Genomic DNA, 10,910 nt, shown 5'->3' with positions numbered 1-10,910 from the left:
GCCACGTGAGTTGTTGTCCTGGGTTAGTTCCGACTCCCTTATGTGATGGTTTATTTTCTGGGGACCCTCATGGAGGAGACTCCCCACACCTCCAGGAAAAGCCTGCACCACCATCCCCACTTTGTTTTACTGTCCTTGTGTTCCTTTTCTTCCACTCATGACAATTCCGTGGCACCTGAACTCATGGCCAAGTAGACTATGGATGGACCTTGGGGAAACAGCCAAAGAACAGTTATTCCAATATGGTACCCACTTCTGTTCTTTGCCTCTCATGGCTAGGCCAAGTAAAATAGTGTTCATCCTGGAAAAATTTCCCATGCTGCTCTCTTACTTGAGACAATTCTCCAATCATCACTTAGTTGTCTTTAGTATAAAATTATAGTTCTTGAAGTGATAGGACTGGATTTCCATAATCCAGTCCTATCAGTCTCTTGGTGGATGCAATACCTAAGGGGACTGTAAAGCTACCCTGAGCTTCCTCACTGATGTGCCTGAAGATAAATACTTCTCCTCTCTACACCTGCCCCAGATGGGCATTTTTCATCAAGTATGGTCATACTCTTTACTACCCAGCTCACAAAAGCTCTGCCAAGGCAGTTCTACAAACACATTACCATTTTCACAAGAGATAAAATATGCTAGGCATTTGATCTGTGTTTGCTGAATGAATGGAAAACCTTATTTGAAGACATTCATGATCTGGCTTCTGGAATGAAACTTGTGAGTGATGGTTTCAGTCAGGCTATATGTATAATGTTGTACTTGATCTTCACAATAACTCTAGGACATACACATTATTAGTCATCTCTTTTTAATGGGAGAAAGCCCAGATGTCAAGCGACATGCCTTAATTTGTCCCCTGGTTTGAAAGAGCCTAAGGCCTATGATCTTAATCATTGTGTGTGGGTGGACACCTGTGCCTTGGCTGTGGGCTTCCATGGCTCTTCTCTGAGATGTTCCTTTGTATGTTTGGGTGCCAGTTTGAATACTCTGGGGACATGTTTCCCAGCGTCTTTGCTTGGCTGGCAACAGGAGGTCTGCTCATTATGCTCATGGCAGAGAATGCAAATCACTATTTTTTCTCCCATAAACAAACCTGGAAGCAAATACTGGGATCTGTGTGTTTTCTGTTATTTAACAAGAGCAGGAGGAAGAAGCTACTGAGCATTTTCCAAGCATCTCGTTCTCCCAAGCACTGGCCCTCGGGAGCAGGGAAAGGAGCTCATGCTTCTTGAGGGCTCACCACATGCCAGACACTAGGATGGATGCATGAAGAACCTCCTTCTCACAGACGAGGTTCACTCATCTTTCAAGTTTCCTTCAGCATCACCTGCTCTGTGAAGACTTCCTCCCCATCCCTTCCTTCATGGGGCTGAACCCTCCCTACTTTTCATCCTTATCATGTTCCTAACATTGTATCCTTGACATTAAATATAATGTCATTAATATAAATATGCCTTGAGGTCTATTTCTATCCTTCCTCTAGACCTTGCCTGTCCAAATGGTAGCCCCAGTCACAGGTGCTGCTGAGCATTTGAAATGTGTTTGATCCAGATCGAGCAGGGTTATAAATGTAAAGTGCACACCTAAGAGTTGGCAAATGAAAGAATGTAAACTGTCTCATTATCTTTATGTTGACTACATATCAAAGTAACATTCTTTATGTGCTGTATTAAATAAGACCTATTAAAACTAAGTTGGTCTCTGTTTACATGTCGCCACTAATGTGATGACAGAAACGACTGACAATTTGTATGTGGCCCACGTTATATTTCTATCAGATAACGGGACTCTGGACTCCAGAATTTCTTAAGGAAGGGGCTATGTCTTATTTTCTTCATTTCTAGGACTCAGAATAGGGTCCTGTGTCCAGTAAATTGAAAATGGGCTGTATGTGAGTCCAAGGAACAGAACCCAAATCGGGAAGGGGTGGCCTGCACTCGTGGGACAGCTGAGTGGGCAGTGGGGCAGTTGTTACTAAGGCTGGAGTGTAGTTTATAGAAATCCTCAAGAGCTTCCCCCTTGATGTTAAAGAAGGAGTTCCCATAGACAAGTTACAAGTGCTCTGGACACTGCTTCCATGTCCCCTCACCCTCCCAACAGGCTGGTGGCTTCTTGTGCCTCTATCTGCAGCCATTGTGTGGCCACAGCAAAATCCAAGAGGCAAGACTGGAGTGGCAGAGTGTCAGCACCTTGTTGGGGGCAGTCATCTGTGTCGTGTGGGAACTGGGCCAGCACAGCAGCTTCCTTACCTTCAAGAGGGACAAATCTGGGTCTCGCGCAGTGTCCTGTGCTGTTCTCTAGACCCCTGACTGGCTCATTCCCACTCTTGGCCTGTGCTTCTCAGGTTCACCTCCCAACACTATTTACCTCCACATCTCTGTGGCAGTGTCTGGTTCTGGAAGACCCACGCCAAGGGAAGGGCAGCCGGGGGCATTTGGTGCCTGCCTCTTGACCACCGGTGGGCTCCCCTCAGCTCCTTCCTCCCACTAAACCCTGAGTTTGAACTAATTGCCCTCACGCTCCAGGGCTTCACGTCATGCCTCTGCACACCCTCATTCCTTCCCTGGAAGCCCAAGATTATCTGCTTGGCCGCCAAGACGCTCAGACCTGGGTACCAACTTCCAGAAAAGACTCTCCCCAGCTCAACTCCATCCTCACGCTCTTGGGATTCTTATTCTCTTCATTCCTTACATATGCCCTCCAAAATGCTCACCTCTTGCTCTTGCACAAATGTTCCCCTGTGCCCCAAATGGCTTTGGAAATGCCGCCCTCCATTACTATGTAACCTCATCCCAACTGCTTTAAAAAAAAACAAACAAAAAAAAACTTCCAATTGCTAGCAGGCCTCCTTCCCGAGCTCAGAGATTGCAGTTTCTATTCCGGGTTCATTTCTGGGCTGTGTTTATATGTGGCAGTGTACCAGTATCGTCTCTGTGCAGCCAAGAGATTTATACAGAGAACACGGGCACTGAGAAAGAATATATGAGGACATCTTTAGTACAGTGACTTTGTAAGAATTTCACCGACAGTGTCACTCCCTATTCTGGTTTGAAAATGCAGATTTATACGTGTGGCTGCCTGCAGAGAAATAGGGTAAAACACAGTACAGCCTCCTGGATGATGGATCCCTCTTTCGTGAGGTTCTAGCCCTTGGAAATGTACACCTCTGTATCTCTTTGATAACCTTGAGAATTGTAGATCATGAAAATGGAAATTGTTGAGATGTGTCACAGACACTTGGATAGAGGGCCAGAAAAAAAAGTAGCTTCTCGACCGATATTAGTTGCTATAAAGCAAAACAAATGGAAGAATGAAATAGGGAAACAGAATCCCCGGAGAATTTCTAATGAGCAAGTCATGGCAATTTGAAGTGCATTGCATTTTACCCTTTTAGAGTCTGTAAACAAGTCAGGATGGTGCCTGGCATTTTGCCAGAGGGAGTGGTTTGTGAAGTAATGCCAGCGAGCCATTAAGTGTGGAGATTCCTTATTGGTTGACTGCTGTATCTATTTTATGTTAATTAAGATAAGCTGTGTGGAATGTATATATACCCCTCCTGTCCTACAATAAACGGCTCCTACTCCTGCTGTATCAATGTACACAAGTGGCTTGTCACCCCCCGGTTATTTTGCTGCAGCCGGACTGCGGCATTACCCTTATTTAAAAGGCAGGGCAATGAGGTGTGGGGTTAAGAGCGTGAATTCTGGTGGCAAAGGTGTGGCTTGAATTTGGCAAATCCTGGGTCCCAAGCTTCAGTCTTGTCCTCTGTGTGTGGGTGCGATGACGTACCTCGCCTCAGCCTTGTTGGGAGGGTAAGTGAATAGATGCACTCATAGCTCCTCCAGCAGCATACAGTGGGTGCCTAGTAAATGTTTGTGATGGTAATTACTGTTAAATTTTATTATCAGTCATATTATCACCATCATCCATTCATGGTTTTTTAAACGTCACCTCTTTAAGTGTTTTAAAACTATCATCCTCATGTAATTTAATATACACTGGTTTCGTTTACATAGGAATTTTTGTTTGGAAATAGTGTTTTTGTTTTTAATGCTTATTTTTTCAAGTGGTTTTACTTTCTTGCCTTGAGGGAACCAGAAAGTCTGTTTTGTTCATTAAAAAATTTTTAAAACAATCTAATACGTTCATCACATACACCAGGATGTTTGGTGTATGGCTAAATCGGGCTAATTAGCATATGCATTGGCTCCTATACTTACACTAAATCTAAATGGCTTTTCAAAGGCTTGTCTCAGTTCAGCCCCCACTTTCCCTGTGGGCTGTTCAGTTTTCACTGAAGGCTGTCCTGCCGCCTTCTGATTTTTTTTTTTTTTTTCATTTTATGTTGCCCATCTTTCCGTCATAAGAGCGGGGCTCTCATCCAAATAGTTTTTGTGGATTAAATGATACCAGAAGAGGTTATGCTATGCTGAATACTTTATTTGTATTTTTATGTAAACATAATTTGCTTTGTAGGCACAAGATAACAAAAGCTCTAAAGCCACAAACACATTAGACGATGCTTCTGTTCGCTCCAACCACGCTTCACTTAGGAGAGGCCTTCGCGGTTCCTCTAAGGCAAACTGAGACCTCCTTCACTCTTCCTTCAGAAAAACAACCAGGACACGGGGGAGGAGGTGCTTAAAATGAGAGTCCATGGAACCATCAAATGTCCCCCGATTCTTCACAGCAGAAACTGACACGGTCGGACAAACTCCAGCTTCCTCCCTCCGTATCCCGAGAGGAGAGGGTTTTAACCAACGGGTTCGACAGGGAGGCTGGATTGACTTCACTGGCTAAAAGAACAGATGTGGGAAGGATGACGTTCATGCTTCTCTTTTGGACATAACAAAGGACGCCTGGAGGCCAGGTTCCCCCCCCCCCCCCCCGAGGAGGACAGCCCTCTCAGGGCCAGCTCTTCCAGCCCTAGAAGATGCCATTTCTGCCCTGCTTCCTGGGAATCTCACTTGGACAGTGGTCCCTTAGAAGCCCCTTTCAGCCTGGTTACGGGAGAAACATGACCGTAGTATAGTGTCCAGTTAAGAGAGGTAAACACCCGTTCTCAGGATGGCCCCAGACTGGACAACTGCTGAGTCCTGGGATAGGAAGAGAAGATGACATGAGTGTCCCCTCTCAGGACACTCTCGTCCCCTGACTTATCAGATGGCCACCCCCTTTCCTGTCTTCATAGTTGACATGCATTCACCACAAGGAGAGACCCTTTTCAGGTCAATATTTGGCATAAATAAGTCATCACAAGCTTAGGAAAAACAGAACGCGATGAGTGAGGTGACGTGTGTTACAAAGAAACTCTGGAAACTAAGCAGGTAGCTGTTGAAATGCACCCATTCCTGTCACTGGGGGAAGAGGTGGGTCTACTCTCAAGCTTGTTGGTGGAAGAACTGGGCATGTGGGAACCCCCTTAGGTGTTCCACAGAGCAAAAGCTAGTTGCCTGGGCTCCTTGTGTTTCTAGCATGGTTTGTGAGTGACAGATGAATCATTGGGCCTGGGAGAAGGGAATGGGGAGGCTGCTTCCCGGGTACGTGTGTTCACCTCTCAAGCCCAGTCAAATGGGCAGGTAGTGGGTGGAGTTTCTTAGGAGCTGAGGAGCTGGCAGCTGGACAGGGTATACAATCAAGCAGTTTGGTCCCTGGTTCCTGAGGAGCAGGGCCCTGCAGGATGGCACCATGGCCCTGTTGTGTTGGAGGGGAGGAAACTGCACATCTGGCAGCATATAGTGAACAGCCACCTTTTGCATCCCTAGAGTTGTCACTTGTTGGAACGTGCTTTGGCAAGACAGAAGAGTTTTTCAAACATGGTCTACAAGGGAGCTTTTTCTTGGGGGAGGGTGGTGGCTTGCTACCAGGAATGGAAAATAGAAAAGTTGGTAATGCTGATGGCGAGTATGCAAACACGGTCGAATCTCAGTGACATTTGAATGAGTCCTACACATGGTGAGTTTTCTTAAAGCCTCCCCACAGCCATATACATTTTGTCTCATGAGATGTGGTCTCAAAGAAGAAATCTCTGTGGCTGGTCTTCAAGTACAAGAAGATAACCCATTTTTCTATCCTGAAAAATTCAGACCAGCCTCCCTGTGTTTATGAATGAGAACTAATGAAAAGATCCAGTGACAGAAGGTTAGAGGAGAGTGGCTCGGACCTATGGCCTTGAGACAGTGGATGGATGTCAGGAAGTTTTCCTCTTAAAGGGAAGAGAGGAAAAAAGTACTGTTTGGAGAGTTTTTAAATTCATAGGCTCATGACGATCTCTCCTGGCCTACCTTCTTTCCCCCACGGCCAAATTGGCGAGTGCTCTGGTCAGAGACATGGGTGGCCAGTGGCAAAGAGTATCATTGGCCCGAAGAGTGCTAGGACCTGGACAGCTCTCTGTGACAATACCTTTCAGTCCAAACTTGTCTTCTCATCATCCTTGCCCACATCTAGTCTCTTAGGTGTCGGGCCTGTGGGCTATTGGCAAGGCTATTCTAGAACCATCAAGAAGGACCTGAAGATGGATGGTTTGGATACCGGGGAAAGGGGAGAGTGTGATACACAGATCGGGAAGGGACATAATACTGCATGGAATGGGCTTGGCACTTAATTCCAAAAAACAACAGTGATCAACAGCTTCTTAGCTCAGCTGACTGCAGACGAACACAACACGCAGGGACTACAGCATGTGTTCACTGGGGCGGAGAAGAGATTCGCAGCGGGTCCTCTTCTTCCAAACCGTCCTTCACATCCTCCTGTCTCGTCCTGGGCTACTGGATAAAGGGCATCCGCTCCTTGTTCTCACTGTCGCCCTCGTGGTCCTCCTCCTCTTCCCCTGCCTCGCTGGTCTCTGTGCTGTCGTTGGCCATCTGTAATTCAATGGAGGCCATCAGAGGGGGCCTCTGTGACCCACCCCTCACCTTCCCTGAGCATCTGATGAAGCCACGCAGGTAGGGCTTCCTACCTGCAGTCATGCCCAGAGGTAGAGAAAGCGCCTCTTGTCCCCGTCGCCAGCACCTGCTGAGCTTCCTTTTCCATCAGATGCATGCATTAGCAGTGATCTCACTGGGCCCATCCCCAGATCTCAGGATGCCCCCCATGGAGCCTGATGTCACCCTCCCTCCCTTTAAAGTACAGTCCTCTATCTGGAAGGGCTGTGGTCTCCTCCCAAACACCAAGACACTCCAAGTAGTACCCGTTCTCCATACCTCTTTGTTTCTTTGGGGCTGAGGGGTAAAAGCTGCTTGAGGTTCAAAAACAAGGACAATGACATATGTGGGTGCAGGTCCCAAGCTCTTGGCCTGAAAGGTGAGCTTTTCGGCTCCAGCTGGGGTGAAGCAGGGCTTCTGCCAGCTGGGACCCAGTCTCATGGGGAATAGACAGCAGAGCCTCTGGGACAGCCAGTGCCAACTACCTTGCTTGAAAGCAATAAGCCATTCCTGACCATTCAGGGGCCTGTCTCCTGCTACCAATGGTGCTGAAATAGACTCGTTCTTGTGTTTAAAGGCCACGGTGTCATGGAAAGGGGACCCGGAATCCCAGCCCCTTCTTCCTAACCTTATCCCCTCATTCACCTTCAAACAGCCTTGGGACTTAGCATTTTGCAAACTCTATCTGTATTGTTATCAGCCACTGAAACATCACAAAACGCCCTCTCATTAAACTGACCTTCATCCAGTGATAATCGTTGTTAGACCTCAACTTTATTATGGTTGTAAAGACCAAAATGCTTTTTAAAATACATGCTTTGACTAAAATGTGGAATGTTAGTTTTTTTCCTTGTATGATTGATGCAGCTTTTCCTCTCCTTTCTTGTCTGTCCTGGCTTGCTCTTGACCTGCTCTTGCAGAGACATTCGCCTTTCCTCCTTAGCCCCCATCTCGGTGCCCAGGAGCCCCCATTTGTGAGGGTGTCTGATACCCAGCCCCTTCCAGCCCACAAGCTGCCTGTGCTCCTTCTGTCCCTGGATTCATCTCTTGGGTAGAAAGATTTCCTCTGATTGACACTCACCAGTGGAGTCGGGGTCTTTTCCACATCCAGAATTAATTTCCCAATGTTCCCTCGGTCGTGGATCCGCTGCATGGCCTCCTTTACCTGAGACACAAGGTAAGAAGAAACAAGCCCTGGTTAGGTGAGAGGTTGCCCAGGTGAAAGGGGACCTGGACAGTCACACCGACAGCCTCCCACCAGGGGGCGCTGCAGTCCAAGCTGGTGGTGGAACCCGCGATGTCTCCTGGACCCTGGGGTGCAAGTAAATTCTGATTGTGTCACTCACACGCTCTGGTCTTCCTTTACAAGAATCTCCTCCATCTAAAATCAAAAGGTGGGCGCTTTTGAAATAATTAGATGAAAATTTCTTTTACAAAAAGGTCTGGGAATGTTCTCTGGACTGCCAAGAGTTATATAATGCACGATAGCAGGGCAAATTAGTCCGACTAAGTGTTGAGCAATAAAAGTATTTTTTGAGTATGATTAAGCCCTGTTTACTTAATATAATTCAGATTTATAATTTGGGCTAAATAAACCCATTACCCGGGTCTGAACTGCATTCAGAAGACAATTCCATGTTGTCTTCACCTGGGAGGAGTTCCTTTTAGAACCAGTAGTCAGACTGAGTATCTCTAGAAAAGATGACCCACTGTTTCCTTTCTGATGTCAAACCAAAGGATGTCTCCAGGGATCTGTCTGAAAAAGCAAGGGTGGGGCACAGACCCATGGTTTTATTTCATTCTGTTGCTGTGCAGAAAACTAACTGTAGGAGGCGCTGTGAGGGTTCAATGAGATATGGAAAGGGCACCAGGGAACCCAGGTCTCTGCTTGGGTACATGAAAACAAAACATCTCTTGATTTTAAAAAAGGAAATTCATAATAGATGTGGCCTAAACATTTTTCTCAAAATCTCTCACTTTCACATCTTTTTGTTCAATCATTCTGTCTGCAAATATTCAGTGAACGTTGCTTCTAGGCTAGATGCTGTGATTAAAAAAAAAAAAATAAAAGTAAGACATGGTGCCTGATTTTGAGGAGCTCAGCCTGTGGCTGATGGAGCCGCATTTGTTTATATAAAAAAGCAACCCAAGCCTTCTACTCATTTGTATACAAATTTGATAGAGCCATTAAAATGTTTGTATTTGAATTGCTTTTCTGGGACTTCATTCTAAAGACATAATTCAATTTATGGGGGAAAATAACACATAAAAGCTACTCAATCATGGCACTGCTTTTATAAGGCAAATCTCTGAAACAGCTTTTATCACAGAGAAAGAGGTGTCTAAGTGAACAGTGGCTCTTTCATTTATCTACTGAATAGAAATGTTACGGAGCTGTTAAGGAATATAAAGATATACACAGCTAATCATCAAGAACACATAGGATTAAACACTTTTGTAATACTGCAAAATGAGAACTTTACATGTACATTTTCACATGCGTTTCTATAAAGACATGGCTATTCTAAACAAGAGAGGGGCCACTGATCCATGATGAAAACTAATGTAGGGGAAACGGGTGTCTTTGGCCACTAGTGGCCAAATATTATTTGGTAACAAGTTTCAAATCAATATTTAATATAAACTCAATGCCTCTTTAAATGCAGTCTTTGGATAACTTAGCATTGGTTAGAATCAACCTGTTTTATAGACAGTCAGTCTCATATGATTGTCAATTGTCTGACCCTAATAAATAATCCAGTAGATTCTATACCTGTGGTGACATAGCTTTCTGAAGTGCCTTCACATTTAATGGTAGCAGCTACCATAATTGTTCCTCAATACCTGTGGAAGATGGTTCCAGAACTCCCCATTGGTAACAAAATCTGTGGCTGTTCCAGCACTTTCTATAAAATGGTGTAGTCTGTATTTGCATAAAACCCATGCACATTTTCCCTTATACTTTAAATCATCTCTTAGATTACTTACTACACAATGTAAATGCTATGTAAATAGTTCTACTGTATTGTTCAGGGAATAATAACAAAATCAATGTATATGTTCATACAACTTTTTTCCCTGAATATTTTCTATCAGAGGTTGGTTGAACCTGTGGATGCCAAATGTGTGGTTGAAGGGGGCCAACTGCACTCACTGAGAATCTATGAACAGTGGGTGATGTTTTCTAAAGTGGCTATTAGTGATCTCTTCCCTGCCATGTCCATGTGTAAGCCTCTCTCCTTGAGGGCAGGCTGGACACAGTGACTTGCTTCTAACCAAGAGAACACAGCAAAAAGTAGGGGGATCTCCCTTCCAGGGTCAGGCTGCAAGAGACTATGTCTTTAATCCTGCGGTCTCTTCTCCCTTCCTCACTCCAGTGGTGCAAGCAGCCAAGTCCTGAGAGGCCCCTGTGTCAAAGAACGGAGGGCAGCCTCCAGCCAATAGGGGACTGAGATATTCAGCTCCAGGGCCTCCAAGCACTGAATCCTGCCAACTTGCTAAGGGAGCTTGCAGGCAGAGCCTGCTCCAGTCAGATCTCTAAGTGAGATCACGGGCATCTTGGTGGCAATCTTGTAAGAGCCCAAGGACCTGGCAAAGCCACACGGATTCCTCCCCACAAATTTGAGAGGTCACAAAAGCTGTTGTAAATCACTATCTTTTTATTTAAAATATTCTTAACTTGGAAGAATTATACACATAATTATTATCTATAAAATAGCTACAACATATCTTGTAAGCTAAGTACCAATACTAAATATATATATATATATATATATATATATATATATATATATATATGCAAACTGCCCCCAAATAGAAGCAAACCTGCTACTGGGGACAGAACTGTGGTTCTAAGTAGATTGGCTGAACTTCAAAACCAATGCTTTCCCCCAATTCCACCCAGACTAAGCAGCTTCATTTGATTCTCAAAGGCAAAGGAAAGAGGTAGATAATGACTCCCTTAATGGCTCCCAGAATTCAGTT

At 45.1% G+C, this 10,910-nt stretch overlaps 1 protein-coding gene across 1 annotated transcript in view; it reads right to left on the bottom strand.

Moving 5' to 3' along the window:
* Positions 1 to 4,431: 4,431 nt before the first annotated feature.
* Positions 4,432 to 10,910, bottom strand: part of Vat1l (vesicle amine transport 1 like) — a 143,974-nt gene continuing 137,495 nt past the window's right edge. The window contains exons 8-9 of the mRNA XM_046435036.2: positions 8,008 to 8,091; positions 4,432 to 6,866 (exon numbers count right to left, since the gene is read on the bottom strand). Of these exons, the coding sequence (XP_046290992.2) occupies positions 6,768 to 6,866; positions 8,008 to 8,091 (183 nt within the window). The 3' untranslated portion in view covers positions 4,432 to 6,767. The remainder of the gene's footprint in view (positions 6,867 to 8,007; positions 8,092 to 10,910) is intronic.

The sequence above is a fragment of the Marmota monax genome, unplaced genomic scaffold (assembly GCF_021218885.2).
Source record: "Marmota monax isolate L192 unplaced genomic scaffold, Marmota_monax_Labrador192_F-V1.1 WCK01_AAM20220418_F8-fsc00024, whole genome shotgun sequence".
Classification (NCBI taxonomy): Eukaryota; Metazoa; Chordata; class Mammalia; order Rodentia; family Sciuridae; genus Marmota; species Marmota monax.
The sequence above is the reverse complement of the archived record's forward strand: the minus strand, read 5'-3'. Positions and strand labels throughout refer to the sequence as shown.